This window comes from Lutra lutra, chromosome 17, assembly GCF_902655055.1.
Source record: "Lutra lutra chromosome 17, mLutLut1.2, whole genome shotgun sequence".
In the NCBI taxonomy this organism is placed as follows: domain Eukaryota; kingdom Metazoa; phylum Chordata; class Mammalia; order Carnivora; family Mustelidae; genus Lutra; species Lutra lutra.
In genome coordinates this window covers 17,498,823-17,522,483 of record NC_062294.1, presented here as the reverse complement: position 1 = coordinate 17,522,483, position 23,661 = coordinate 17,498,823, and the positions used below count along the sequence as shown (strand labels likewise).

The window sequence follows — 23,661 nt, the reverse complement described above, 5'->3', positions numbered from 1 at the left end:
AATTGGTAGTATTTTGATGTGTGTTTACCAGTGGTAGTATTTTGATGTGTGTATGTCTACCAAAATGGGTTTTTTGGTGAGCCATTAGAAAGTTTCATGACACTTCTAGATAACTTGAATGTATGGATGTGCTTTCAGTGTAATGATCTGTTCACCTTTTATCTTTCATGTATTTGCGTCAGCATTTTTTCTCATTGATCATTTGCTTCCGGCTCTGATTCCTTGTGTTTCTCAGATGGTGACATGCCATGCCGTGCCAATATCCTGATCACAGAGCTGTTTGACACAGAATTGATCGGAGAAGGAGCGCTGCCCTCCTATGAGCATGCGCACAGACATCTTGTGCAGGTAGGGACCGGGGGCCTCCCTCGGGTACATTGCTGTGCTCTCAGCTGGCTCGCACAGGTCTCCTTGATGCCCCACGCTCTGCACAGCCTGAGCCCTCTGTACTTCACTGTACCCCCTAGGATACCCTTGATTCCTAGGAGACTCTACTTCTCCTTAATTAGGACTTTTGGGTCTCTTACCAAGTCTTTGTAGGCTAGAGCTGAAAGGCAAGAAACTGTCTTCGACTTCAATTCAGCCAAGGTTCTTTAACTGTCTTTAACTGTGTATAAAGCATTCTAGCATCCTGGGAGAAAAACAAGACATTCTTCCTGTTTCTAAGACCCACACTGGTCAGGGATGGTGCAGACTGGATGGGCCGGATGGAAAGGCCGACAGAAGCACCAGTAACATTTGTTCTAAGACTGGCAGATGAGGGCCAGGATGAGGAGATACGGGTATATAGAGAGAGGGTGAAACATGGAAAGGCCCTGAGGAGAGGGAGAGGTATCCCAGGTAGTAGACCTGTTCTCTGCATCAGTGGGAAGACCTCTCAGGCAGGCTTATGAGCTGATGGTGGAAAGTCAGAGAGAGGGTGGAAGGCCTTGAATGCCAAGCCCTCTCACCATTCCAGGCAGAAGAATTTAGATAGTGATAGTCTTTGGCAGTTTTTTGGAGAAGGGAGAGGCTTGCTGACATGTTATCGGAGACATTGATCTTCCTTTTTTATGGACCTAAATGTCTCCAGAGGCAAAGGCCAGCTGGGAAGGTGTGAGTGTTGGCCACTTGTGCTGCCACCTGTATTGTGGGCACCATCTGGGCGAGCCTGCAGCTGCCTCAGTCTGGGGCCCTGTGTGGGGGTTCTTGGTGTGGCCAGAGTGAAGAATGTGGCTCCTTCCAGGGCAGTTGGGGCCACGGGCCACATTATTTACCCAGTCAGTGTGTGATGGTGATCACACTGTGAGATGTCTCCTTTTCTCCAAGATGGAAGATGTTTTTCCCGTAACTTTGGTAGTAATTATTTCTATTTCTCCACCTTAAAGCCATGAACTAGATGAATCCCTAGAACAGAGAACACAAGGATATTTAAAATTACACTAGTGTTGCCCAATTGGCCTTTCTCAAATTCATCTAATAATTAAGAAGGTGTGCAGGCAGCTGTCTGCAGTTTCCTTTCTCAGCTGGTCTGCATAGCCAGGTGTCCCTTGTCTGTTCTAATCACTGTCCTCATCTGCCCACCTTGTGTCTGAGCTGGAAAGAGTTATAGATTTTCACAAAGGCTTCCATTGCCTGTCTCTTTTCCTGCCCTGTTGGAGGTCATGCAGCCAGGATGCTGTATGTCTGACAGTCCATGCGGTGGTGAGTGACCCAGTGATGGATCTAGGAGGTAAATTTATTGGGTGCCTTCATTTTGCCAGCCAGGGATATGAAGGTGTGCTCCCAGGCAGGCAGGTTGGTTGGTGAGCAGGCTGTCACAGTACAGTTGGAGGGTACGCTCCAATGGTGGTCAGTGGGGTGAGATCCTGCCCTCTGTGGTAGGGGAAGATGGGGAGCATCAAGGAAAATAAAGCTCCAGCAGAGTCAGTCTTGAAGAGTAATCAAGTGTTGGTGGGTCATACGGGAGCGTTCTCAGTGGAGGAGGTCAGCATGCGCAAAGATGGGAAGGTGAGCTGGTGCGGTGGGAGTTGTTGGCGTTATGGGTAGTGTGGGAGGTGGGCTTAGAGCTGAGGATGGAGGGCTGGGCAGGACTAGACTGAGATGGGCCACTGTGCAGTGTGGTGCCACAGGAGGGTTGTAAGCAGGGGTTGATACCAGGTTCAGGCAGGCAGGCGGGCACATGGAGAGCATTTGGGATGCTAGATCAGGGGTGGGAAGACTGGTTAGAAGGTGGTTGGAGTCATTCAGGCTCTGGGGCTGAGGTGGGCCTCGGCTGAAACCAGAGAAATGGGCCTGGACAGGTAGCCTTGGGGAGGAGGGAGGTGGTCAAGGACTTGGTAATTACTTAGATGTGGAGGCATTGAGGATGATGCCAGGGTTTGGGGCTTGGGAGACTGGATTGGATGGCGGTGCTCCTTATTGAATGGGAAGATGGGACGAGGACCGGGCTCGGGCAGGAGGGGAAGAGGTGAACGTGATTTGTTTGGTTTAGGCAGAGTTTGAGCTACCTGAGGGTCAGACAAATAAGAGAGGACCAAGAGGCTTTTGGCTGTGCGGTATTTGGTAAATGAAAACAGGCTGGCTGACATCCCTCACAGGAGAGTGTGTGGAGCGAGAGAGATGGGCCAGACCAGGTCTGTGGGGAGTTCTCTCTCTTTGGAGGATGGGTAGGGGAAGCGCAGCCTTGTGAAGCAGCCAGAGGGGGAGAACAGTGTTTCTCCAGAGCCATGCATGGAGACGTTTCTGGTGTCACAACTGAGAGGGGGATGTTGTTGGCATCTTGTGGCTAGAGGCCAGGGATGTTCATGAACACCATATGATGCACGGAACAGCCCCACAGCAAAGGGTCATCTGACCTAAGAGGACTCTAGTATGGAGTCAGGGAAACCCCGTGCCTGTCATTTCCCTGCAGTGGCCGCTGTGAGTGTCCTCTTCATGGCTGGGCCCCTGCCGCCTAGTGCATAGAGGCTATCAGGTGAAGCATAGAGGTAGGAGGGAAACCAGGTGAGCAACTGCAGCCAAAACCAAACGAGGGGAGTGGTTGGCGGTGCTTGGTGAGGCCAGGAGGTCAGGTCATCCGAGGGTGGACACTTACCCATTGTGCTGTGAGGTAAAAAGGTTCTGGGTCTGGGTGAGAGCTGTGCTGAAGAGAACTCGGAGCTCAGTGCCAGCATCACTGCTTAGCAGACTTGGACTCTTTGTGCAGAGTTGGTGTGGGAGTTAATGAGCATGATGACAATTAAGGATTATTTTTGAAGTATTTGAGAGTGTCATGTAGTTGGGAACTTACCTGACATAAATCATTTTAGGCATAATGTGTATTCTTTTCGAAATCTGGTTCCTTTTTTTTGCTTCCCCAAGGACATTAGGCTAAGAACAGTTCACCGTCCTCATAGTGAGCGGGAAGGCGTTGGATGCTACTCAGTCGACCTGATATTAAGGAACAAGCCTCTTGATCAGTGAGAATTGCTGTGGGTTTGTTTTATAATACATCTACCGGTTTATTGTTCTCTTCTTTTGTTTTTTTAACATACACTTAGGAAAACTGTGAAGCCGTGCCTCACAGGGCGACTGTCTATGCACAGCTGGTGGAGTCCAGGAGGATGTGGTCGTGGAATAAGCTCTTTCCTGTCCGCGTTCAGACCGGCCACGGAGAGCGGGTCATTGTTCCCCCCTTGGAACTGGAGAGGTGCCCCGGTGCCCCGTCTGTCTATGACATTCAGCTGAACCAGGTGTCGCCCACTGACTTCACTGCCCTCAGTGATGTGATGCCCATGTTCAGGTACCAAGGAGCCGGCCCAGCCAGTGGTGCTTTGAGATAATTTGGTGGAATTGGGGGCTTTAGAAGTTCTTCATGAATGAGAAGGAAATCTAGCTGAGGTCACCATCTGAAGGCAGGAGTCCGTTGCAAGCAAGTCTCATTGCTGGCAATGTCACTGTAAAAGCTTAAAAATGGAGGATGTGAGCTTTAAATATGCTTAAGTTCCTGCATATTCTTCCACAGTGTGGACTTTAGCAAGCAAGTCAGTAGCTCAGCGGCCTGCCACAGCCGACAGTTTGAACCTCTGGCATCGGGCCGAGCTCAGGTGGTTCTCTCCTGGTGGGACATTGAAATGGACCCTGAGGGGAAGATCAAGTGCACCATGGCCCCCTTCTGGGCACACTCAGACCCAGAGGAGCTCCAGGTAAGAAGAGGCAGGAGTTGAGCACGTTTTCATGTAAATTAGGAAACTTGTCCGCTTTTGGTTGTGGGAAAGTAGCATGTTGAACCTTAGATTCACAGGAATTTAGAGACAGGAGGAGTGTGTCAGGATTTTTTTTTAAAGATTTTATTTATTTATATGACAGAACGAGAGAGAGAGCGCGCGAGAGTGTGTGTGCGCACGCGTGCACATGAGAGCACGAGCAGGTGAGTGGCAGGCAGACGGAGGGGGAGAAGCAGGCTCCCTGCTGAGTGTGGGGACACACACACATACACACCCCGCCGCCACCTCCCCAGCCCTGTGGCAGGCAGAGGGAGTGGGAGAGGTAGGCTCCCCGCTGAGGGTGGAGAGAGGGAGAGAGACAGACAGACAGACACACACACGCACACACACCTGCCCCCACCATGGCCCTGAGATCATGGCCTGAGCCGAAGCCGAGAGTTGGCCCCTTGACTGAGCCACCCAGGTACCAGTCAGAGAAGAGTTAAACAACAACAGCAGCAAAAAGGCAAGGGAACCCGTGGTAAGCTAGAAAACAGACCTCTGAGTCTGCTGAGTTCATTGGTGGCACCAGCAGACACGGGGCTGCAGTGGGGTGCTGGCTCAGAGCCCCCACCCCCAGCCCCCATGGAACCCCAGGGCCTCAGCTCAGCTCGGAATGGAGGACTGTGGTCTGTCTGCACCCTCGTTTTCTGTGCCCTCAAAATCTTGTGTAGCTTAATAGAAAGTGGGCAGAGGATGTAAACTACAGAAAAGGAAGTGCATGGTTTTAACATGAAATGAAAAGCTCTTAAGCCTCACTTGTAAGAGCAGTGCAGATGTAAACTGCAGTTAGACCTTTATTTTCCACCTGTTAGTGTTAAAGTTCAGAAAGGTTGGTGACGTGCTCTGGGTAGGTGCTGTGGGGAAAGGCAGGCCCATGAACGTCAGAGCTTCTGTGGAGTGTGGGGAGACCCTGTCTGTCCCTGTGGGAAGGGACACCACTTCTAGACGTTTAGGCTCTGGGTAAAGTTGCATAGGCGTATAATGACGTGTGTGCCAGGATACTCACACACAGCCCTGACTTAATGAAAAAGGACCAGAACACCCTAGAAGCCAGCAGTAGGGACTGGCTAAGTTTGTTGTCCTATATCCATTTAGAGTGTGAGGCAGGTCCCTGAGCACTGCTGGAGAACAGTCTCCAGGACAGTCATTAAATAAACACAAATAGAGGTACAGAACAGTGTGTGGCGTGCCAGCATTCGTGTTATTTAAGATGAGAATATATGTGTTTATGACTACGTGTGTGGTGGGTGTGTACAAGAGTATATTTGGAAGCATTTATAGAAGTTGGTAAAAGTGGTTGCTTCTGGGAAGGGGGCTGGAGGTTAGGGGTGGAAAGGAAACTTAACTTTTCACTCCATGACAGTTTTATATATTTTGAATTTTCTCTGACGTGCATGTATTATCTACCCTCTATACACACACTCAAAGTGGGGGGAAAAGTGGGAAAGCCACTTCAGTGCTGAGAAGCCAAACCTTCCTTGAGGGGGCGGAAGCCAAACTCAGGATGAGGCACAAGCTGACTCCACACAACCCCCACTCCCACCCCCAGGTGGGCTCTGTGTGCCATTCTTCAGGCACTCCTGCTGTCCTAAAGCCAACGGAAGGAAAAATAAATGATTAACTGATAGAGATCGAGGACCTGAGTCTCCCTCGGTTTACAAAATGTCTTAGTGATTTACAAGAAAAAAGCATTCTTATCAATAAAGCATTCTTATCAATAACCTGAATTCCAGCAGGAGACTCCCAGCTGTCTTAATGCTTTACTAGAGGAACAACAACCTTAACTTGACAATGCCGATGTCTCCAGTATCTTGGAGGGTCCTCTTAGGATATGAAAATCCTTTTGAAACTTCCCTTTTCCTTACCTCCCCCAACTCCCAGGTATATAATCAGCTACCCCTCACCATCCTGGTGCCGCTCTTTCTGCCCATGGCTTCTTTCGGCTTGCTTTCATAAAAACACCATTTTGCACCAAAGACGGCTCAAGAATTCTTTCTTGGCCGTTGGCTCCATACCCTACAACTTCACCAGCATTTCCTTGAAAACCATCCCTTCTCTACCTCGTAGGCTCTGCGCACCGTTCTGTGTTCTGTTGTTATCGTTTGCTGGGCACTGGGTTTATCTCGATTGCTGGCCTGTTCTGGGTGTACATAGGGTGACACTGGGGGACGGCCTGTGCTGCTCCCCTGCTCCCAGAGCTAGCGCTTAGGCCAAAGGGTCATGACTGCTGCAGGATTGCAGATGACCCCCCACCCCCACCCCTGGGCCTGTGAGGTCCCCCATCTCCCCTCTACCCTTCAGCTGCCTGGCCCTGGGTGGGCATGCCTCCAAGCAGTGCACATGAACTTCTCTGTGCACAGCCTGGTTTGTAGGCTGAGCGTGAGTTTGGAGGCGGGAGGGGGCTGGTTAGAACTCACCCACGGAATTGAGATAGACACTGGGCTGCTGGCTTCCTCTCCAGGAATGTGATGGATGTAAAATTAGCATAAGAATGTTAAATGCTGGGGCGCCTGGGTGGCTCAGTGGGTTAAGCCTCATGGTCTCAGGGTCCTGGGATCGAGCCCCGCATTGGGCTCTCTGCTCAGCAGAAAGCCTGCTTCCCTTCCTCTCTCTCTCTGCCTGCCTCTCTGCCTACTTGTGATCTCTGTCTGTCAAATAACTAAATAAAATCTTAAAAAAAAAAAAATGTTAAATGCTAATACTTTCATTTGCATATTTTCACAGTGCTGCCTGTGTGGTTTTGGAATACAGGGTGAGATTCAGTGGGGTGAGGTCCAGAACCCCTGACCAAGAAATAATTCTTGAGACGTCTTTGGTGCAAAAAGGTAGTTTTATTAAGGCAAGGTGACAAGATGGGTGGGAAGAAAGAGCTGCTGCCTCAGGGTCTTGAGGAGCGGTGATGAAGTACTTGGGAGTTGGGGGAAGTTAAGGAAAAGGAGGTTCAAAAGAACTTTAACATGCTAAAAAGGACCCACCTACGAGATACCAGAGGCTCTGTGGTCGCCATGTTAAGGTTTCCCCTTTTAGCAAAGTGGTGTTCTCTCTAGCAAAGTGTTAGGGCTAGGACAGTAGGGAGACTCCTGGCAGCTGCGGGCTGAGCTTATGTTTTGTCTCCAGTTGGCCTTCTCCCTCATCACTACTGTGTATCTTCTTATTCCTTCAGTCCTCATACGAGACGTGCTGGGCGACCACAGAGTGCCCAAACTGAGACCGAGGCATGACTCAGCCTTTGGAGCAGGGCCTCGGGTCTAGGCCACAGTGGTTGGTGCTTGTCTCCTGACTGGGGTTTGCATCCTTGCTTTACCAGCAGTAATTTAATGGACTGTTAGAAATTTGAAGAGCCGCAGTGGATCTCCCTCATAACTTCACTGAGCTGTTCTTGGTCTGAAATATATTCTACGCCAAGGGCCAGTGGGTTCAGTTAGCAGCCCTCAGTTTAGCGTTAGGACCTGGGAGGCTGGCGTGTGAGGACGGGATGGTCAGGGAACTCAGGGAACCATAATCCAGGAGGAGTTGGGGAAGGCTTCTCTTGTCTTTGGGTCAGTTTGCATAGTAAGGAAAAGAACAGGTTTTAGAGAATCAATTTTTTTTCCTTGTTAGCATTTACTTATTCTATATCGTGTCTAGTTACATTGTCATTTTTTAACTGTTATGTTCAAATAGACATTTTAGACACCTAGAAATGTCATTCACCTGCCTTTTGGTTAAATTCAGATCTGGGTAGGCAGAATGCAAGTTCCTGAAAAGTAGGGCTGGTGTCAGCTCTCTTTGCATCTGCCCACAGTGCTTTGGGAATCTCCCAGGGACCAAGTTTTTCTTAGTTCCGGCTGATAACAGAGAATGAACACACACTCGTCTCATCAATATTGAGCCAGGCATCCACTTTTTAGGATGGTTCTTTGTTTTTTAAAAAGAGTCTTTAAAAAAAATAAAAAGAGGCTTAAAGATTATGAGAGTAATAACCCTCCTTGTGTAAAATAAAAAGGAGACCAAAATCACTCGGGGTCCTGTCACTGCAGAGAACTCCCTTTTGATCTCTTTCCACATGCATGAGATTGTGGTGCTAGTTTCTGTTTTCATGCTACACGGAGTCTGCAGTTACCATCTTCAGTGCCTTCTCATATTCTGTATAAGGACTTGTAGATCCATTTCTGAGCCGCTGTACCTTTGGGTCGGTGCCAGTTTTTGCTAGTCTGGATCTGTAATAAGAGCGTTCATGTGAATATAGCTTTTTTCCTTTAGTTTTTCTTTACCTTTTTTTTTAAACTTTTCTTTTTCAGTGTTCCAAGATTGATTGTTTATGCACCACACCCAGTGCTCCATGTAATACATGTCCTCCTTAATACCTACCACCAGGCCCTCCCAACCACCTCCACCCCCAGAACCCTCAGTTTCTCAGAGTCCACAGTCTCTCGTGGTTTGTCTCTCCCTCCGATTTCCCCCAGCTCCCTTCTCCTTTCCTTCACCCAATGTCCTCTGTGTTACTCCTTATGCTTCACAAGTAAGTGAAACCACATGGCTGTTGACTCTCTGCTTGACTTACTGCACTCAGCATAATCTCCTCCAGTCTCCTTTGGTTTTTCTTATCAAAGAATTCTGTATACAGGGTTTGTAGTGTCAAAAAGGATGAACGCAGCTTATTAAAAGTTGACTCTGGGGGCGCCTGGGTGGCTCAGTGGGTTGGGCCGCTGCCTTCGGCTCAGGTCATGATCTCGGTGTCCTGGGATTGAGCCCCACATCGGGCACTCTGCTCGGCGGGGAGCCTGCTTCCTCCTCTCTCTCTGCCTGCCTCTCTGCCTGCTTGTGATCTCTCTCTGTCAAATAAATAAATAAAATCTTAAAAAAAATAAAATAAAATAAAATAAAAGTTGACTCTGGATCATCGTAAACAATGTTTAGACTTTAAAGTAATTTAGAGTAATACTAAATTTAGAGTATTCCAGGTCTTTAAAAACTATTTCATATTATTTTATTTTTATTTATTTATTTATTTATTAAATAAATGCACTGTACTAGGTGTGGAGCTCAACACAGGGCTTGAACTCATGACCCTGAGATCGCGAGTTGGAGTCTTACCAAGTGAGCCACCCAGGCTCCCCTAAAAATTTTAATTCAAAAAAATAAACAGAACAAGACCTTTCTGTACTATTTTCCCAACTTTTTATTTGGAAAAATTCTAAATCGACAGAATAAATGAAAATAAATACTGATACGCCCTTTACTTAAATTTCCCAGTTCACATTTGATACGTTTGTTTCTCTCTTCCCCATCTTCCCTCTCTGCTTCCCTTCTTCATTGCCTACACACACACACACACACACACACACAAGGTGGAGGCATGCATATGTACACAGGCACACACATGGGGTGGAGGCTGGAGTCCCCTGTCCTGAACCCCTCTTGCTTCCTTCTAAAGCCAGCAGCACTCTAGCAAGCTTTCTGGCCATGAGCCACTCACTTGAGAATTTTCCTCTCAATCTCTTTGGCAAGAGTAGGCATCTGTAGTCCACAGCATGGTCTCCTTGCAAGCGGATTTGGGCTTGGATTTTGACTCCTGGATTAGAAACATCGCCCTTTCTGCAGCTTGGGGACGGTTGATTCTCCATTCCCTGTTTCAGTGGCGGGACCACTGGATGCAGTGTGTGTACTTCCTGCCACAAGAAGAGCCCGTTGTCCAAGGCTCAGGCCTCTTCCTGCTAGCCCACCACGACGACTACTGTGTATGGTACAGCCTCCAGAAGACCAGGTATGCCCTGTGTCTTGTGGGCGGGGCGGGGGTGTGTGCTCTGGGCCAGCGACTGTGCACTTCTGGAAGTTCGCCTTAGAAACCCTGTAGAGGCATGAGTGGGCAAGTTTGTGTCTGAACAGAGTGAGAGTAAGAAATAAGAGTGAAAGTTTTGTGACTGGCTCTGTTAGTGCCTATTGTCATGTACTTAGAAGAGGCTGCCCCGGTTGCAGGGCCCCATTTGGAAGAGACCTAGATGAGAAGACTTGAATTGGAGGGTCCTCTAACCGCTAATGCCCCTTTGCAAGCCCGTTCCTAGACTCATGCCCTCTAGAGGTTGGGGGTGTGCCCACCACCTTTACTGGGCAGATCCCTGAGCCATGCCTTTATGCCTGCCAGTGCCTAGCAGGTCATGTTCATCATGTGTGTCTGTCTGTTAATTTCCTGGCTTAGCCCCGAAAAAAACGGGAGAGTCTCCCCACCACGCCCCGTGTGCGACTGCCAAGCTCATCTGCTCTGGACCCGGCCTCGGTTTGGAGAGATCAATGATCAGGACAGAACTGAACGATATGTCCAGGCCCTGAGAACGGTCAGTGTGCAGCCCCTTGGGTGGTTATAGGCAAGAGGGAGCTGGTCCCATAGGCCCAGCTCATTGTTTACTTATAGTTGGTTGGTTTTGATTTCTGTGCTTCCTGGTCTTCCGGTGGCTTCTGGGTGGGCCCTCAGGTGGTGAGTCAGGGAGCATGTTACCAGGCTTGTTCTCTACTCTCCTGTGAGAGCCTCTGCCTGGGACCCTTACCCAGTCTCTGCCTTTGTCCCTCTAAACATGTTGCCTTTGTGGTCACTAGCAGTTGCTGCAGGTGATCCCAGTGGATTCAGCAACCCCATCCTTCCTTTCATCTGCCTCCTTTCTAAAATTTTCTAGGGACATCTGGGTGGCTCAGTTATTAAGCGTCTGCCTTTGGTTCAGGTCATGATCTCGGGGTCCTGGAATCAAGCCCCACGTTGGGCTCCCTGTTCTATGGGAAGCCTGTTTCTCCCTCTCCCCTGCTTGTGTTCCCTCTTTTACTCTCTCTCTCTGTCAAATAAATAAATAAAATCTTCAGAAAATAATAATAATAAAAAATAAAAATAAGGGCGCCTGGGTGGCTCAGTGGGTTAAAGCCTCTGCCTTCGGCTCAGGTCATGATCCCAGGGTCCTGGGATCAAGCCCCACATCGGGCTCTCTGCTCAGCAGGGAGCCTGCTTCCTCCTCTCTCTCTGCCTGCCTCTCTGCCTACTTGTGATCTCTGTCAAATAAATAAAATCTTTAAAAAATAAAAATAAAATTTTTTTTAAAGATTTTATTTATTTATTTGACAGAGAGAGATCACAATAAAATTTTCTGACATATATATCTGGTTAGGGGCGCCTGGGTGGCTCAGTGGGTTAAGCGACTACCTTCAGCTCAGGTCATGTTCCTGGAGTCCCAGGACTGAATCCCGCATTGGGCTCCCTGCAGAGCAGGGAGTCTACTTCTCCCTCTGAGGGCTCCCCCTCCCTGGCTCGCTCTCTCATTCTTCCACTCATCCTCTCTCTCTCAAATAAATACAATCTTTAAATATATATATATATATATATATATATATATATACACACACACACACACACACACACACATATGTGTGTGTATATATATATGAACGTATATTCATATATACGCATATATATATGAATGAATGAATGAATGAATCTGGTTATATAACTCTCCTGCCTAAAAACATTTGTTCCCTGCTGCCTGTAGCTGTGGTCTCTTAGGCCAGGACTACACACAGGCTTTGGAGGGGAGTCTCTTGGGCCTCTTGGAGTTGTATGCAAAAATATGTGTGCACATATGCAAATGGATGCATTTTTGCAGGAGGGGGATCCAGACTGTCTTAAGTTTCTCTCCAAGGGTTCTGTGACCCTTGTAAAGGAATACTGTAAAGGAATCACTGCCTTTGGCGAGTCACTTGAGGGACCCACAGCTGTCTGTGCTGTGACCAGAAAGGGAAGAGACTGGGAGGTGGCCCCCAGCAAGTGGAGCAGGTCTTCAGCTGGGCCTTGTAGGACAGCTTGAGGAGAGTCTTTCCTAACAGGTCTGGGTGGGGAGAGGTAGGTGAGGTGAGTACATTGGAAGGCGGGGGCTGCTACTGCTTGGCAAGCCTGACTGTGGGGACCCAAGAAGATCCAGCTGGGTGTTGAGAAATTCAACAAGAATTTCTTGACCTACCATAAGAGAACCCGTGTTGAGGTGGTTCTTCTCCCGCAGGTGCTGAAGCCGGACAGCGTGTGCCTTTGTGTCAGTGATGGCAGTCTGCTGTCCTTGCTGGCCCATCACCTTGGGGCAGAGCAGGTACCGGACAGGCGCCGTTCTGCCGGCTTTCCGAAGGCGGCTCTTGAATTTGAATGTCACGTGGTCTGGGTACATAGTTCTGTGACTCAGGCTCTTTGCAGAGCACAGCTGCCGTGGACGCGGGGACTTTGGGGTTGATCGCCTCGGTGTGCAGGCAGGAGTGAGGCTGTAGCTGTTCCCGTAGAGCTGCAGTTCCTGTGTCAGAGTCTGCACCTTGTAAGGGTCAGTGCGGCAAGCGGGAGTGGTGCAGGGGCGGCTGGGTGGCTCAGTCCGTGAAGTGTCTGCCTTCCGCTCAGGTCATGATCCCAGGGTCCTGGGATCAAGCCTCCCTGCTCAGTGGGGTGTCTGCTTCTCCCTCTCCCTCTGTCTCGCCCCCCTCCCCTGCTCTCGCACACACACACTCTCTCTCTCTCTCAAATGAAGTCTTTGTAGGGAGAAAAGGGGATGCTGTCCCCATGGGTAATGAGCACAGGTAGACTTTGTCAGGTGGCACCTTCTGCCTTGGAATGATCTTGTTGATGTTTGATCTTTAATTTCTTTTTCTCTCAAGTGAATCTCCTACAACTAAGGGCATGGTATTCTCTTTAGGTATTTACAGTAGAGAGCTCAGCAGCTTCACACAGACTGATGAAAAAAGTAAGTGATAATGGTCGCTGCTGAAATAATGAGGGGACCGGGTGGGGGCCTGCCTTCCTATGTCTGGGATTGATGGCTTTGATGCTGTGTTGGCACTAAGGGAGCTAGTGAGAACCCCCTCCATCTTGAGAGCTGGCTCAGAAATCTGGGCTATCGCTGGATAGTAGCAAACCTCTGACTCTGCTTTGTGTTTTTCTCCTCACTTCACATAAAACTAACAAAACTAAAATCTTTGCAGTGATACAGCTGAGCTTATGATTCATTTTGCCACCTGGTGCCCAGAGAATCACTGCTCACAAGTTGACCTGACTAGTTGGTCCTGTGACCGTTATTTCTCCCCCAGGTGATTGGCTTTGATTTCTTCTTCTCTGAAGGAAACTCCCAGAACCATAAACCTGTTGCTGAGTCTTGCTTACATGCCTGCAAGAGAAATTTGTTTTGCTATTAAAACATTTTGCTAGTGATCTCATCCTTGGGGCATTGGATGCCCCTGGAGGAGAGAATTTCCACAAAGCAGATGGAAGTGGTCCTCTAGAACTGTTTGGCCAGAAAACTGCGAACAGACAAGGCAACTCTGAGGGGTCGGTTTTTCCTGGACAAAAAGAGTACTTTCATTTTTTTTCTTGTTAAGATTTTCAAGGCTAACCATGTGGAAGATAAAGTTCATATAATAGAGAAACGGCCTGAGTTGTTAACGTCTGCAGACTTGGAGGGTGAAAAGGTGAGTGGCGATGGCTCTGTCTTTGCATGGAGGGCACAGCCCTGCGCCGGTCTCTGAGCGCCCCCTTCTCGCGGCTGCAGGGGGGCTCCAACCCCTGACTTGGCTGCTCTCAACTCTAGCTGATCTCTGCTGCTTCTGAGGGAGGGCACAGTGGCTGTCTTGGGATGAACAGCTGCGTGTTGTGGCCTCTCTGCCATCCCCCTTCCCAGCGCTCCAGCTCCACTTGCTCCCATGTTTTGGTTCGCCTTTCTGCCTACTTCCTGCCACAGCTGTGGTTGATCTTCTGATCGTCTGTCCCCCATGGTAGTTGGTCTTATGACCACCCCACTCCACGCAGTGTGCCTCTGAAACTACTCCCACCCCTTAGTGACCTGAGAAATCAAACACAGTCTTCCCGCACATTTCCTCTCACCAGCCTCCTGGACCCTCATGACCCAGAGGCCTTCTTAACACATTTCTTTTTAGGTCCATAAGAGACTGCTTTTTTTAGGGGCACCTGGGTGGCTCAGTCGGTTGAGCATCTGACTGTTGATTTTGGCTCAGGTCATGATCTCAGGGTCCTGGGGTCGAGTGGCCCTCGTGGAGAGTCCTTAAGGTTCTTTCTCTCCCTCTGCCCCTCCCCCTGCTTGCATGAGCTCTATCTTTCTCTCTCTCAAATAAATAAAATCTTTAAAGAAGGAGAGAGAGACTGCTTTTTCCAGGTTTGTAGCTTTCTAGCTGCTCTTTCTCAGCTTCTCATGGGTTTCTGTTCCTTTACTCGATCCTTCCTGTAGCAGTGTTTCTTGGTAGTTTCTCCTTGTCTTTTCTGTCCCTCTGTGTCTCTTCTCTGGGTGATCATGTCCTTTCCCATAAGGGAATCTTTGGCCGCCAAAGCTGGGACTGCAGATCTCTTATGTCCAAGCACCAACTGGATAGCTTTCCTTACAAATCCACAGGCCCTTCAAGCTGGAATCAATCATCTTTCTTTGCCAACTTCTTTTTTTTTTTTGACAGCTTTGCTGAGAATTGACATGCCATAAAATTAACCCATTTCAAGTGTGCAATTCAGTGATTTTTTGTAAATTTGTATAATTATACAACTTTAACATATTTCAGTTTTAGAGCATTTCTGTCACCTAGCCCCTAGACCCAGGAAAGCACTGATCTGATTTCTGTCTATAAATTAGTGTTTTCTGGGCATTTCATATAAGTGGAATAAAACAATGTGTGAACTTTAGTGTTGGGCTTCTTTCACTGGTCATGCCTTTGAGGTTCGTCCATTTGTAGAACATGCTGGCATTTTGTTCCTTCTCAGTGCTGAATAGTATGCCGTGCGCATGTTGTTTCTCCGCTCACTTCTTGGTGGGTGTTTGGATTGTTTCAAAAACGACTTTTGGCCTTTAAAATAATGCTGCTGTGAACTTTTTTTTTTTTTAAAGATTTTATTTATTTGTTTGACAGAGAGAGATCACAAGTAGGCAGAGAGGCAGGCAGAGAGAGGGAAGCAGGCTCCCCGCTGAGCAGAGAGCCCGATGTGGGGCTCGATCCCAGGACCCTGGGACCATGACCCGAGCTGAAGGCAGAGGCTTTAACCCACCGAGCCACACAGGTGCCCCCAGAGGGCTCTTTCTAAAACACATTTCCTCTTGGGCACCTGGGTGGCTCAGTTGGTTGAGCAACTCGATGGGGAGTCTGCTTCTCCCTCTGACCCATCCCTGTCCCATGCTCTCTATTTCACTCACTCTTTCAAATAAATAAAATCTTAGAATAAAATACATCTCTTCTCATTTTGAACCCCTGAGGAAGGCATTTAGAGATCTCTTATCTCCAGGAAAGAGTCCAGTGCCCTTGACCTGTCATCAGCTGCCTTTGGGCTACCGGGCTCCTCTCCATTTCTCTGGCCTCACCCTTTGCTGATCCTACTGTGTTTGCTTGAGTAACAAGCTCCTGAAGGGCCTTGCCCCTGCATCCTTCTGCTAGCGTCCCCGGTCTTGTGCTTTTCTGACTCCTAGTCATATGTTTGTTCATTAACTTGGCAAACATTTACTGACCATTTGCTCAGGGCCAGGTACTTTGTAGGGTGCTGGGGTACTGTGCTGCTGATGTCCCCTGCTCAGAACCTAGCAAGGAAGCCTGATAGAGGAGCACTGATAACCGTCTGTCATGATGAGCTGTGAGTGGGGACCTACTAACAGGATGCCATTCAGCCCTTCTGATGCTGTTCCTTCTGGGGTCCCTCCACATGTCCCTTCCTCGCCTCTGACTGTCAACAGCTTACCACGCTGTAAAAGGATGGCCCCAGCTCTGTCTGTTCCCTTTACCCCTCTGTGCTCCCGAGGGCGGGGCTCAGGTGTGCTTCTCATCTGTGTGTCCTTCAGGGCAGGCACAGACCCAGCGTGCTCACTGGTTGCCCGAGTGAGTGAATGAGTGCCTTTTTATTTCCATGTTTCCCATGACACTTGTAACCTGCCTTCACTCTTTAGCTAGATCATTCTGACGCCTCGGTCCTGCTTCTTGCTCTGGTTGCCAGGTCTCTGTCCTCGTGGGGGAGCCGTTCTTCACCACCAGCCTGCTGCCGTGGCACAACCTCTATTTCTGGTATGTGCGGACCGCCGTGGACCAGCATCTGGGACCTGGTGCTGTGGTGCTGCCCCAGGCCGCCTCGCTGCACGCTGTGGTTGTGGAGTTCAGGGTAGGCCACCCAGAAGTTGTTGCAGAAGGGGTGGGAGGTGGGGGTACTGGTTTTCTTGCAGAGACCTTGGGTGCAGATGGAACAGTGTGAATCCTAATGATAGGAGGCTCTGCTTTTCTGTGCCAGCACACTGCAGGGTTGTATGGGAAAGGCTTGCCTTTGTACAAATGCAGTAATTTGGCATATGAAATGGAAATGGCTGTGTGTTGTCATTTTACAATTATCCCTTATCAGAATAATTAAAAAGCATAAGTGAAGAGTTTCAGAAGACATGCTGTTCGGCTGGCTCTGCTCTTACTAAGAGCTGACGCTCCAGTTGTTAAAAGCATTTTGAGATGTAAAGTCAGCTTCTTTATGCAAGAAAAAATTGAAAAGCTTCATTTTAATTTTCTCATCAAAGCAGAACCAGTCACAAAGTCGTTTTGGGAAAGGCATTTCTTCTTAAAAGGATTTTGAAATGCTTTCAACCTTAGAAGTAGAGTGAACCTCCTTTGATATTTCTTTCATAAGAGCAGCTTCATCCATTGGCAGCTCAGTGGCTCTGTGGCTTATTTTCTGGGCTTTTCTTCCGTGTTGTTTATTTACCTGTTGAGATTTCCATGGGAGTTCTGGCTTTTAAGGCCTAGGAGGGAATATGGGAATGGGACGAAGAATTGGTGGGCCTTTGTACACTTCTGGTCCCCTCCCTCCCATTGTCCTTGTGCCCTGATAGGTGCAAAGTCTCAGGAACTAGTTTACAGACTTCTACCCAAAGAAACCCCATCCCAGTGGCTCTGACCGATTGTCCACCTTTGGGAGAGGACTTGGGGGTCACATGAGACTTGGCAGATTTGAGCGACCATCCTGGATCCTTGATCATCTCTCATCCCTGTCAACCTGGGGCTCTCTTCCAAGTGTGGAGGAACATGGTGTGCCTCAGGGTTGGGGCCAGGCCACCCCCAGCCCTTCACTGACACTTCCTGCTCTTGTCATTACGTTTGCATGCCTGTGGGTGGGTGTGGGAGCTGGTGTGCTGTCCTACGGAACCTGTGATGTCCATCTCCAGCTGAGTGTCAACAAGGGCTGTGCCTTCCTTACAGGACCTGTGGCGGATCCGGAGTCCCTGTGGTAACTGTGAAGGCTTTGATGTGCACATCATGGATGATATGATTAAGGTCGGTGGGGCCCCACTTCCTCCCTGCAGTGTTCTATCCACCCGCTCCATGTGGGCACGGCATCCTGTCCTTTGCACTTGGCCTTCCTTTACACAGTGCAAGTGGGCCTGTGGATCCTGAGTCTGGCCCCGTTTCATATCCCACCCATTACCCCTGCCCCTTGGGCTGCACCCTGCTCAGCTTTACACACTCTCCTTGCTACCAGCTCGTATGTGACCTTCAGGTGGCAGCCCAGAGATCACCTGCGGGCAGCGTTCCTGCCTGGCCCCATTCTCAGCTGAAGGCTAGTGTCCCCGGGCGCTATGACTCCTGTCTCGAGCCTCTGCACTGGGAGCCTCATGTAGGGATGGCCTGGCAGCTGTAGTGCTCAGGAAGGGTCACCGAATGGGCACGCGTCCAAGTGCCAGATGTTGTTTTGTTTTGACCACTGCAGACATTTAGCTCTCAGAGTAGCTAAGGAGACTGGCCGAGTCATCCCATCTTAAAAGGGAGATGATGAGGCTTAGGCGAAGCGGCTCGCTGCAGAGACACTCGAGTGCCGTCGTGGGGAGGGAGAAGGCAGCTGGTCTGCTCCAGTTGCCTGTGGTCTTTCTGTGAGGACCCACTGTCCCAGGCGACTGCGGCAGTTATTCTGAGGGACCTGGGCCAAGGGGGTGAAGGACCACGGACCTAGACCTTGGAGACTGGACATGAGCCCCTCATCCCTAGGCTGTCGGCTCTGTCTTTGTTTCTGCACACCCTCACCTCCCCTTTACCTTCTCAGCGTGCCCTGGACTTCAGGGAGAGCAAGGAGGCCGAGCCCCATCCGCTGTGGGAGTACCCATGCCGCTGCTTGTCCGAGCCCCAGCAGATCCTGACCTTTGATTTTCGGCACCCAGTCCCCCCACACCCGGTCCGTGCTGAGGGCTCCATCGAGCTGAGGAGGTGAGAACAGGTTCCAGGGTGCAGCAGGTGGGGAAGAGAGGGTGGGGCCTGCTTTCAGTCTAGTTACTGCTCTGGTGGCTAAGCATTTACTTCCATGGCTTTCATGTGGGTGGGTTGGCTTCCTTATCTGGGCCTTGCCCTTCCTGGTCCGAAGTGGGCCTGGGTCTGTGGCGGGTCCCCACAGCCCCTGGGTGTGTGCAGGTGGAGAGGGAGAGCCAGAGTGGGCTTTGCACACCCCCCCCCCCACATCAGCAGTGCCTGTTGAGCTCAGCGGCATGAGAATCAGAGCTGTAGAGAAATGTGATTTTTTTGGTTGCTATGGTTACTCATTGGGCCATTTTTCTGGAACTCTGCTGGGAACTAAAGCGGCTTAGGAATTGGTAAGGGCTGCTCATTGTGAGGCACGGTTGGGCCATCCAGCTCCAGCGCCCTTCACAGGGAGGAGCTGCTGCTTCCCTGAGGAAACCCTCTGGCCCCATGGTTCCTCTAAGTGCTTGGCCAGGGTACAGGGAGCAAGTGGGGCTTTGGTTGTGGTTCTTTTTGCTCAGTATTTCACCAAGTAGCCTTTAGCCAGGTGGTATTAGCCTCCTGATTGGGCAGGAAGGAAAGACCAGTGGTTTCTGGAAGGCAGAGGGAAGCTGTAGCTATGCTTGCCCGTCTTTTGCATGGCTGTTTCTCTGTGGCCCAACATCCCCCCACCCCCAGGCCTGGGAGGAGCCACGGGGCCGTCCTGTGGATGGAATACCACCTGACCCCGGACAGCACTGTCAGCACCGGCCTCCTGAAGCCTCCAGACGACAAGGTAGTGCTGTGTACCTGAGTCCCAGAGCAGGCCAAGCCCGCGAGCTGGCACTCCTCTGGGTATCCCTGGCATAGGCAGCCAGATCGCGACTCCTCCGTGGCCCAGGTCACCTGGGCCCGAGCAGCAGCCTCTCGTGGCAAGTGGCCCCGGGCTGGAGGCTGACCAGGAGGGGGTTCCGGTGCCAGGAGCCCTCACTATCTTCTGGTTGCTTCTACAGGGGGACTGTTGCTGGAACCCGCACTGCAAGCAGGCTGTGTACTTCTTCACCAGCCCGGACTACGGGGTCCCGCGGGGCGGCCCGTGGACCGTCAGCTACACCGTGGAGTTCCACCCCCACACTGGAGACATCAGCATGGATTTCACACTCTCAGACACCCTGGAGGACGGGTGCTGACCCTCACTTGTTGAGAAATAAAGTGGCCCGAGGGCTCTGGGCTCTGAATGGTGTGAAGGCCCCTCTCTTTTCAGGGCCCAGTTAAATCTCTGGGCTCTGAGGAGCCCTCTTCCCTTTTTGCATTTTTGCACCTCTGGTTCCTTGCTTTGGGTGTGACAGGCAGCACATCTGCTGACTGAATTTGGAGCTGAGGAGGGGCCAGGGAGCCTTCCCTGCTGTGGGTCTGAAGCACTCCAGAAGCTCTCATGTGGCAGTGTCCCTGTGCTGTGCTGGGAGTGGGCTGGGTGGCCTGTGTGCTCTCAGCTGTGAAGAGCGTGGGTGGTTGGGCTGCCCCTGTGGGAGAGGCCTTGCCTATACTCAGGAACTCTGGTCCCTCCCGCCTGGCTCCAGCTGGGAGTGGCTCCTAGAGGCAGAGCTGCTGACTTGTGGCTGGGCCCTGGGCCTGAAAGACCATGGCAGGGCCGTCCTTGTGTGTTGGGTGACGTTACCTGGATACACCCGTAAGCGTCTGGCCTCAATACACAGCATCAGCAGGTGACTGGGACTTGACACCTGGACATGCGACTGCTGCTCAGAGGATAGGGAAGAGGTGGTCTCAAAGCATTTCCTGAGATGCAGACCTGGGAAACCAGCCATCAGGAGGAAGAGCCAGGAGGTAAAGCCTTTTCCTGTGTGCCCCCATTCTGGCAGAAGGACCTCCTGCCAACTACGAGGCCTGGGCTGATAGGTACCGTGTAGCCACCCCACCCCAGCCTGGCCCCCTTGCTTTGCAGCGGAAGACCAGAGTGTCCTGAGGCAGTTCCAGCCTTGCTTCTCCCCAACTCGAGGTGCCTTTCGTTCTTTATTCCCACTCCAGATGGAACAGGAGATAGTAGGAACCCAGGTGGCCTGGTTTTCTGGTAGTTCGGGGCAGACTTAGCCTGTTCCCGTGCTGCTGGGGGAGGGGGCGAAGGCAGGAAAGGTGGGCCGCCCAGAGCCTGGCCCCAGCTTGTCGCTCAAATAAGAGAACACCAGCCTTGAGCCTCACAGTTTTATTTTCTTATTATCTATCCTTCCGTTCAGCACCAATAAAGGGAAAAAACACCTCTCTTTTCAAAATATTTTATCAGGTGTAAAGATTGTTTTTCTTCTAGGGAAGAATCGTCTGGATATATATTTGATAATATTTTTACCAAAACCTTAGGTGTGCTTACCATATAAAACCCCTAATGTCCCATGAGGATACAATACAGAAAAAAATACAGAAATTAAAAAATTGTTTTTTTTTTCTTTTTTTAAAACAGTATTTCTAAATCTCAGCAAGTTAGTACAATAGTTAAAAAGCATCAAGGTTAATATTCATACTTAAAACTCAAGGTGGTTTGGACAAATGGAAATGACCGTTTCCTTTCGAAGCTGACCCCTGCCTCCTGGCTTCTGTGGAGGAGGCCGGGCCTGGGGCAGGCGTGGGGCCGGGGGTGGGGATTTGGATGACCCCTGTGTCCACCCCTCCTAGGCCTAGATGCCACAGAATCTGAGATCCTGATAGTGTTTTCTTTCTTTCTTTTTTTTTTTTTTAAATCACACTGGAAAAGTCTGGCTTGTGCATGGTCCTAGGATCCCACAGCCGTGATGAAACGTGTGGTCGGCAGTGGTGGCCTCAGCAATGAGGCTGTGCCAGAGGGAAGCGCGAGGGGGCATGGGATGCAGGCTGGCCTGGCTCCAGATGCCAGGGCCAGGGTGGGCAGAGGCGACCTCATTAGGATAGGAAATGACTGAGGCACAGGGAGGTATGACTTGCCTAAGGCCGCCCTGTGAGGAGGAAGAGAAGCAGGTGCCCCTGTGCCGCGGCTCTCGTAGAGCTGCCCTGGGTGGGAGGTGGCTCCTCGGAGGGTTGGAGGCGGGGCTGGCATTTCTCTGCTGCAGGAATCCTGGCCTCTGTCTCTCCTGTTCTCCTGGACATAGCTGACTCGAGGCCTGGAGGCCATGGCTCAGTCCCAGCCAGCCAGGCGTTGAGCGTGTTCAGTTGGGCCCTGCCTTTGTGAGCAGAGCTTCTTGGCTGCTTCTGGGAGTGGGGTCCCCTCTGACCCCACGGAGCCTCGCCCAGGACCTTGGTGGCCAGGCTCTCGGAGGGAGAGAACCCTGGTGGGACTGCGCTCAGCGGTGAGCAGGCCCTCCTGGCTGTGCACTCGGGGTGGGGCTGGGGGCTTAGGGAATGAACGCTCCTTGCAGCGAGGCCCTCAGCCCAGACACTGCCCGGGACAAACCAGTGCCCCCATGTGTGTGGTTCTCTGGAGTGTCTTCCTCCAGCACAGGGCCTGCCTCTGGGTGGTGGTCTGCTCACCACACCCCCCAACCCCCATCTGGGTCCCTCTTGCAGCTCAAGTGGGTGACAAGGCACAGCGTCCGCACACTGGCACCAGGAGGCTTCTAGTATTTGAAGGGTCCTGGTGCACTCCCCAGCCTCGCTGGGCAGATCTGGCTCTGAGCCAAGTGGGCACAAGGTCAGGGCGCTTCAAGGAGGGGAGACCAGTGGGGGTTGACAAGAACAGTCTTCCGAGTTGGAGGGTCCTTGCACTGGGAATCAGACTCCTCCCTCCCTTGCTTGACTGTGGGGAACAATCCCGGGTGTGTTTTAAAAGGCAGGTGGGCAGAGGCAGGGCTGCTGTGGAGTGGGGAGCTGCGGACCTCCCCTGCGTGCTCTGCCATGTCCTGCCCGGGTACCCAGGGCTGGCCCTGGTCCCGTGGTGGCAGAGGGAGCATCTGTGGGCCTAGATGCCAACCAGTACCAGTGGCTCTTGGCCTTCACCCCCAGCCTCCACACTGGTGAGGGGGAGGGGACAGTCCAGTCTGCACCTGGGCTTTCTGCCTCTTCTTCCAGGGCCCCTGGGTTACCTTTCAGGCTGGGCCTGGAAGGACAGAGCTGCAGCCTCACCCCAGAGGCAGGCAGACAGTTCCTGAGCTCAGCCAGGGAAAGCTTGGTCCCAAACCAGAGAGGTGTCCAGAAGGGAAATGGGATCAGGAAGAAAAAGGTTGTATTGGTTTTGACAGAAGAGAAGCCATAAATTGATCATTTGGAATACCTGAAGCCCCACCCACCCTTTTATAGCATGAGTTCCCCTTCTCCCTGTGAAAAAGTGATACTGTCTCAGATTCCCTTTGCCCACTTTGAAGTCTCTTGGGGGAGCCTCTGGGGCCCTGGCTGGCTGGGAGGGGGAGCCCAAGCAGGGTTCTCCCTCATGGTTTGCAGACCCTCTAAAGTGAAGGGTGGTTTTCTTAACTTTTTCTATTTTTCTTTTTAAAATGTAATCGCCCTTGAATGCAAGACCCTGGGAAGAGCTGGGGCTTGCTGGTAACTGGACACATCCTCATGGTCCCGGCTTGCTGGCCGTCCAGGCTGGAGGTGGGCGCTGGCGGCCCTGTGCCCAGGAATGCTTCTTTGGCTGGTTCTGATTGTGTTTGGAGTTCGGCCTTGGGTGAGGCCCGAGTTAGGGGTCTGTGTGGCTACGGTGTGGCACGTGACATGCGGGCAGTGTGCATGCGAGGGTGCAGGCATGCGAGACGATATGGCAGCGGACAAAAATAATGAACCCTGGACGAAGCTTGAGAAGAGATACAAAGAGTACAGAAACCCGGTTCTCATACTAACCCCCGGGTTACAAACTAGGTTGTGCTGTAGATTTGTAGAAAATCACGTTTTGAAAGAATGGCACTGTTGGGCAGCTGCGGCTCCCAAGGCCGGCCTGACTCTGTCCACAGTCAGTGCCCAGAGGTGCAGGGCGGCGCTGGTTCCAGCTCACCTGGGACAGACTGAGGCTACCCCCGGGTCCCTGCCCTCCTCCCCCAGCACCAGGGGTGCTGGCTGGAGGGGACACGGCCAGAGAGGTGCTGCGGCTCAAAGGGCTGGCAGAGGCCCGGCTGCTCGGAATGACGTGGCTGGTCTATGCTTCCTCCTCCCCTGCAGACACCATCAGCCGCATGGCCACTGGAAGGTGGTCAGTCAGGCCGGACAGCTGGGTGATAAAACTGAATTCTTCCACCTCCTGTTGGGG

At 51.1% G+C, this 23,661-nt stretch overlaps 2 protein-coding genes across 8 annotated transcripts in view; one reads left to right on the top strand and one right to left on the bottom strand.

The window, feature by feature from the left end:
- The window catches only part of PRMT7 (protein arginine methyltransferase 7), a 50,235-nt gene extending 29,059 nt beyond the window's left edge, over positions 1-21,176 (top strand). For 3 of the 6 annotated variants that reach the window (XM_047711434.1, XM_047711437.1, XM_047711438.1), the window contains exons 6-18: positions 236-348; positions 3,522-3,763; positions 3,986-4,166; positions 9,848-9,975; positions 10,408-10,543; positions 12,245-12,328; positions 12,917-12,964; positions 13,596-13,685; positions 16,195-16,356; positions 17,436-17,510; positions 18,274-18,434; positions 19,140-19,236; positions 19,454-21,176. In XM_047711434.1, coding sequence (XP_047567390.1) covers positions 236-348; positions 3,522-3,763; positions 3,986-4,166; positions 9,848-9,975; positions 10,408-10,543; positions 12,245-12,328; positions 12,917-12,964; positions 13,596-13,685; positions 16,195-16,356; positions 17,436-17,510; positions 18,274-18,434; positions 19,140-19,236; positions 19,454-19,630 — 1,694 coding nt within the window. In that variant the 3' untranslated portion in view covers positions 19,631-21,176. The remainder of the gene's footprint in view (positions 1-235; positions 349-3,521; positions 3,764-3,985; positions 4,167-9,847; positions 9,976-10,407; positions 10,544-12,244; positions 12,329-12,916; positions 12,965-13,595; positions 13,686-16,194; positions 16,357-17,435; positions 17,511-18,273; positions 18,435-19,139; positions 19,237-19,453) is intronic. The other 3 variants (XR_007123915.1, XM_047711436.1, XM_047711435.1) reach the window with 3 other exon arrangements.
- The window catches only part of SMPD3 (sphingomyelin phosphodiesterase 3), an 83,134-nt gene continuing 80,119 nt past the window's right edge, over positions 20,647-23,661 (bottom strand). For both annotated transcript variants that reach the window (XM_047711439.1, XM_047711440.1), the window contains one exon: positions 20,647-23,652. In XM_047711439.1, the coding sequence (XP_047567395.1) occupies positions 23,551-23,652 (102 nt within the window). In that variant the 3' untranslated portion in view covers positions 20,647-23,550. The remainder of the gene's footprint in view (positions 23,653-23,661) is intronic.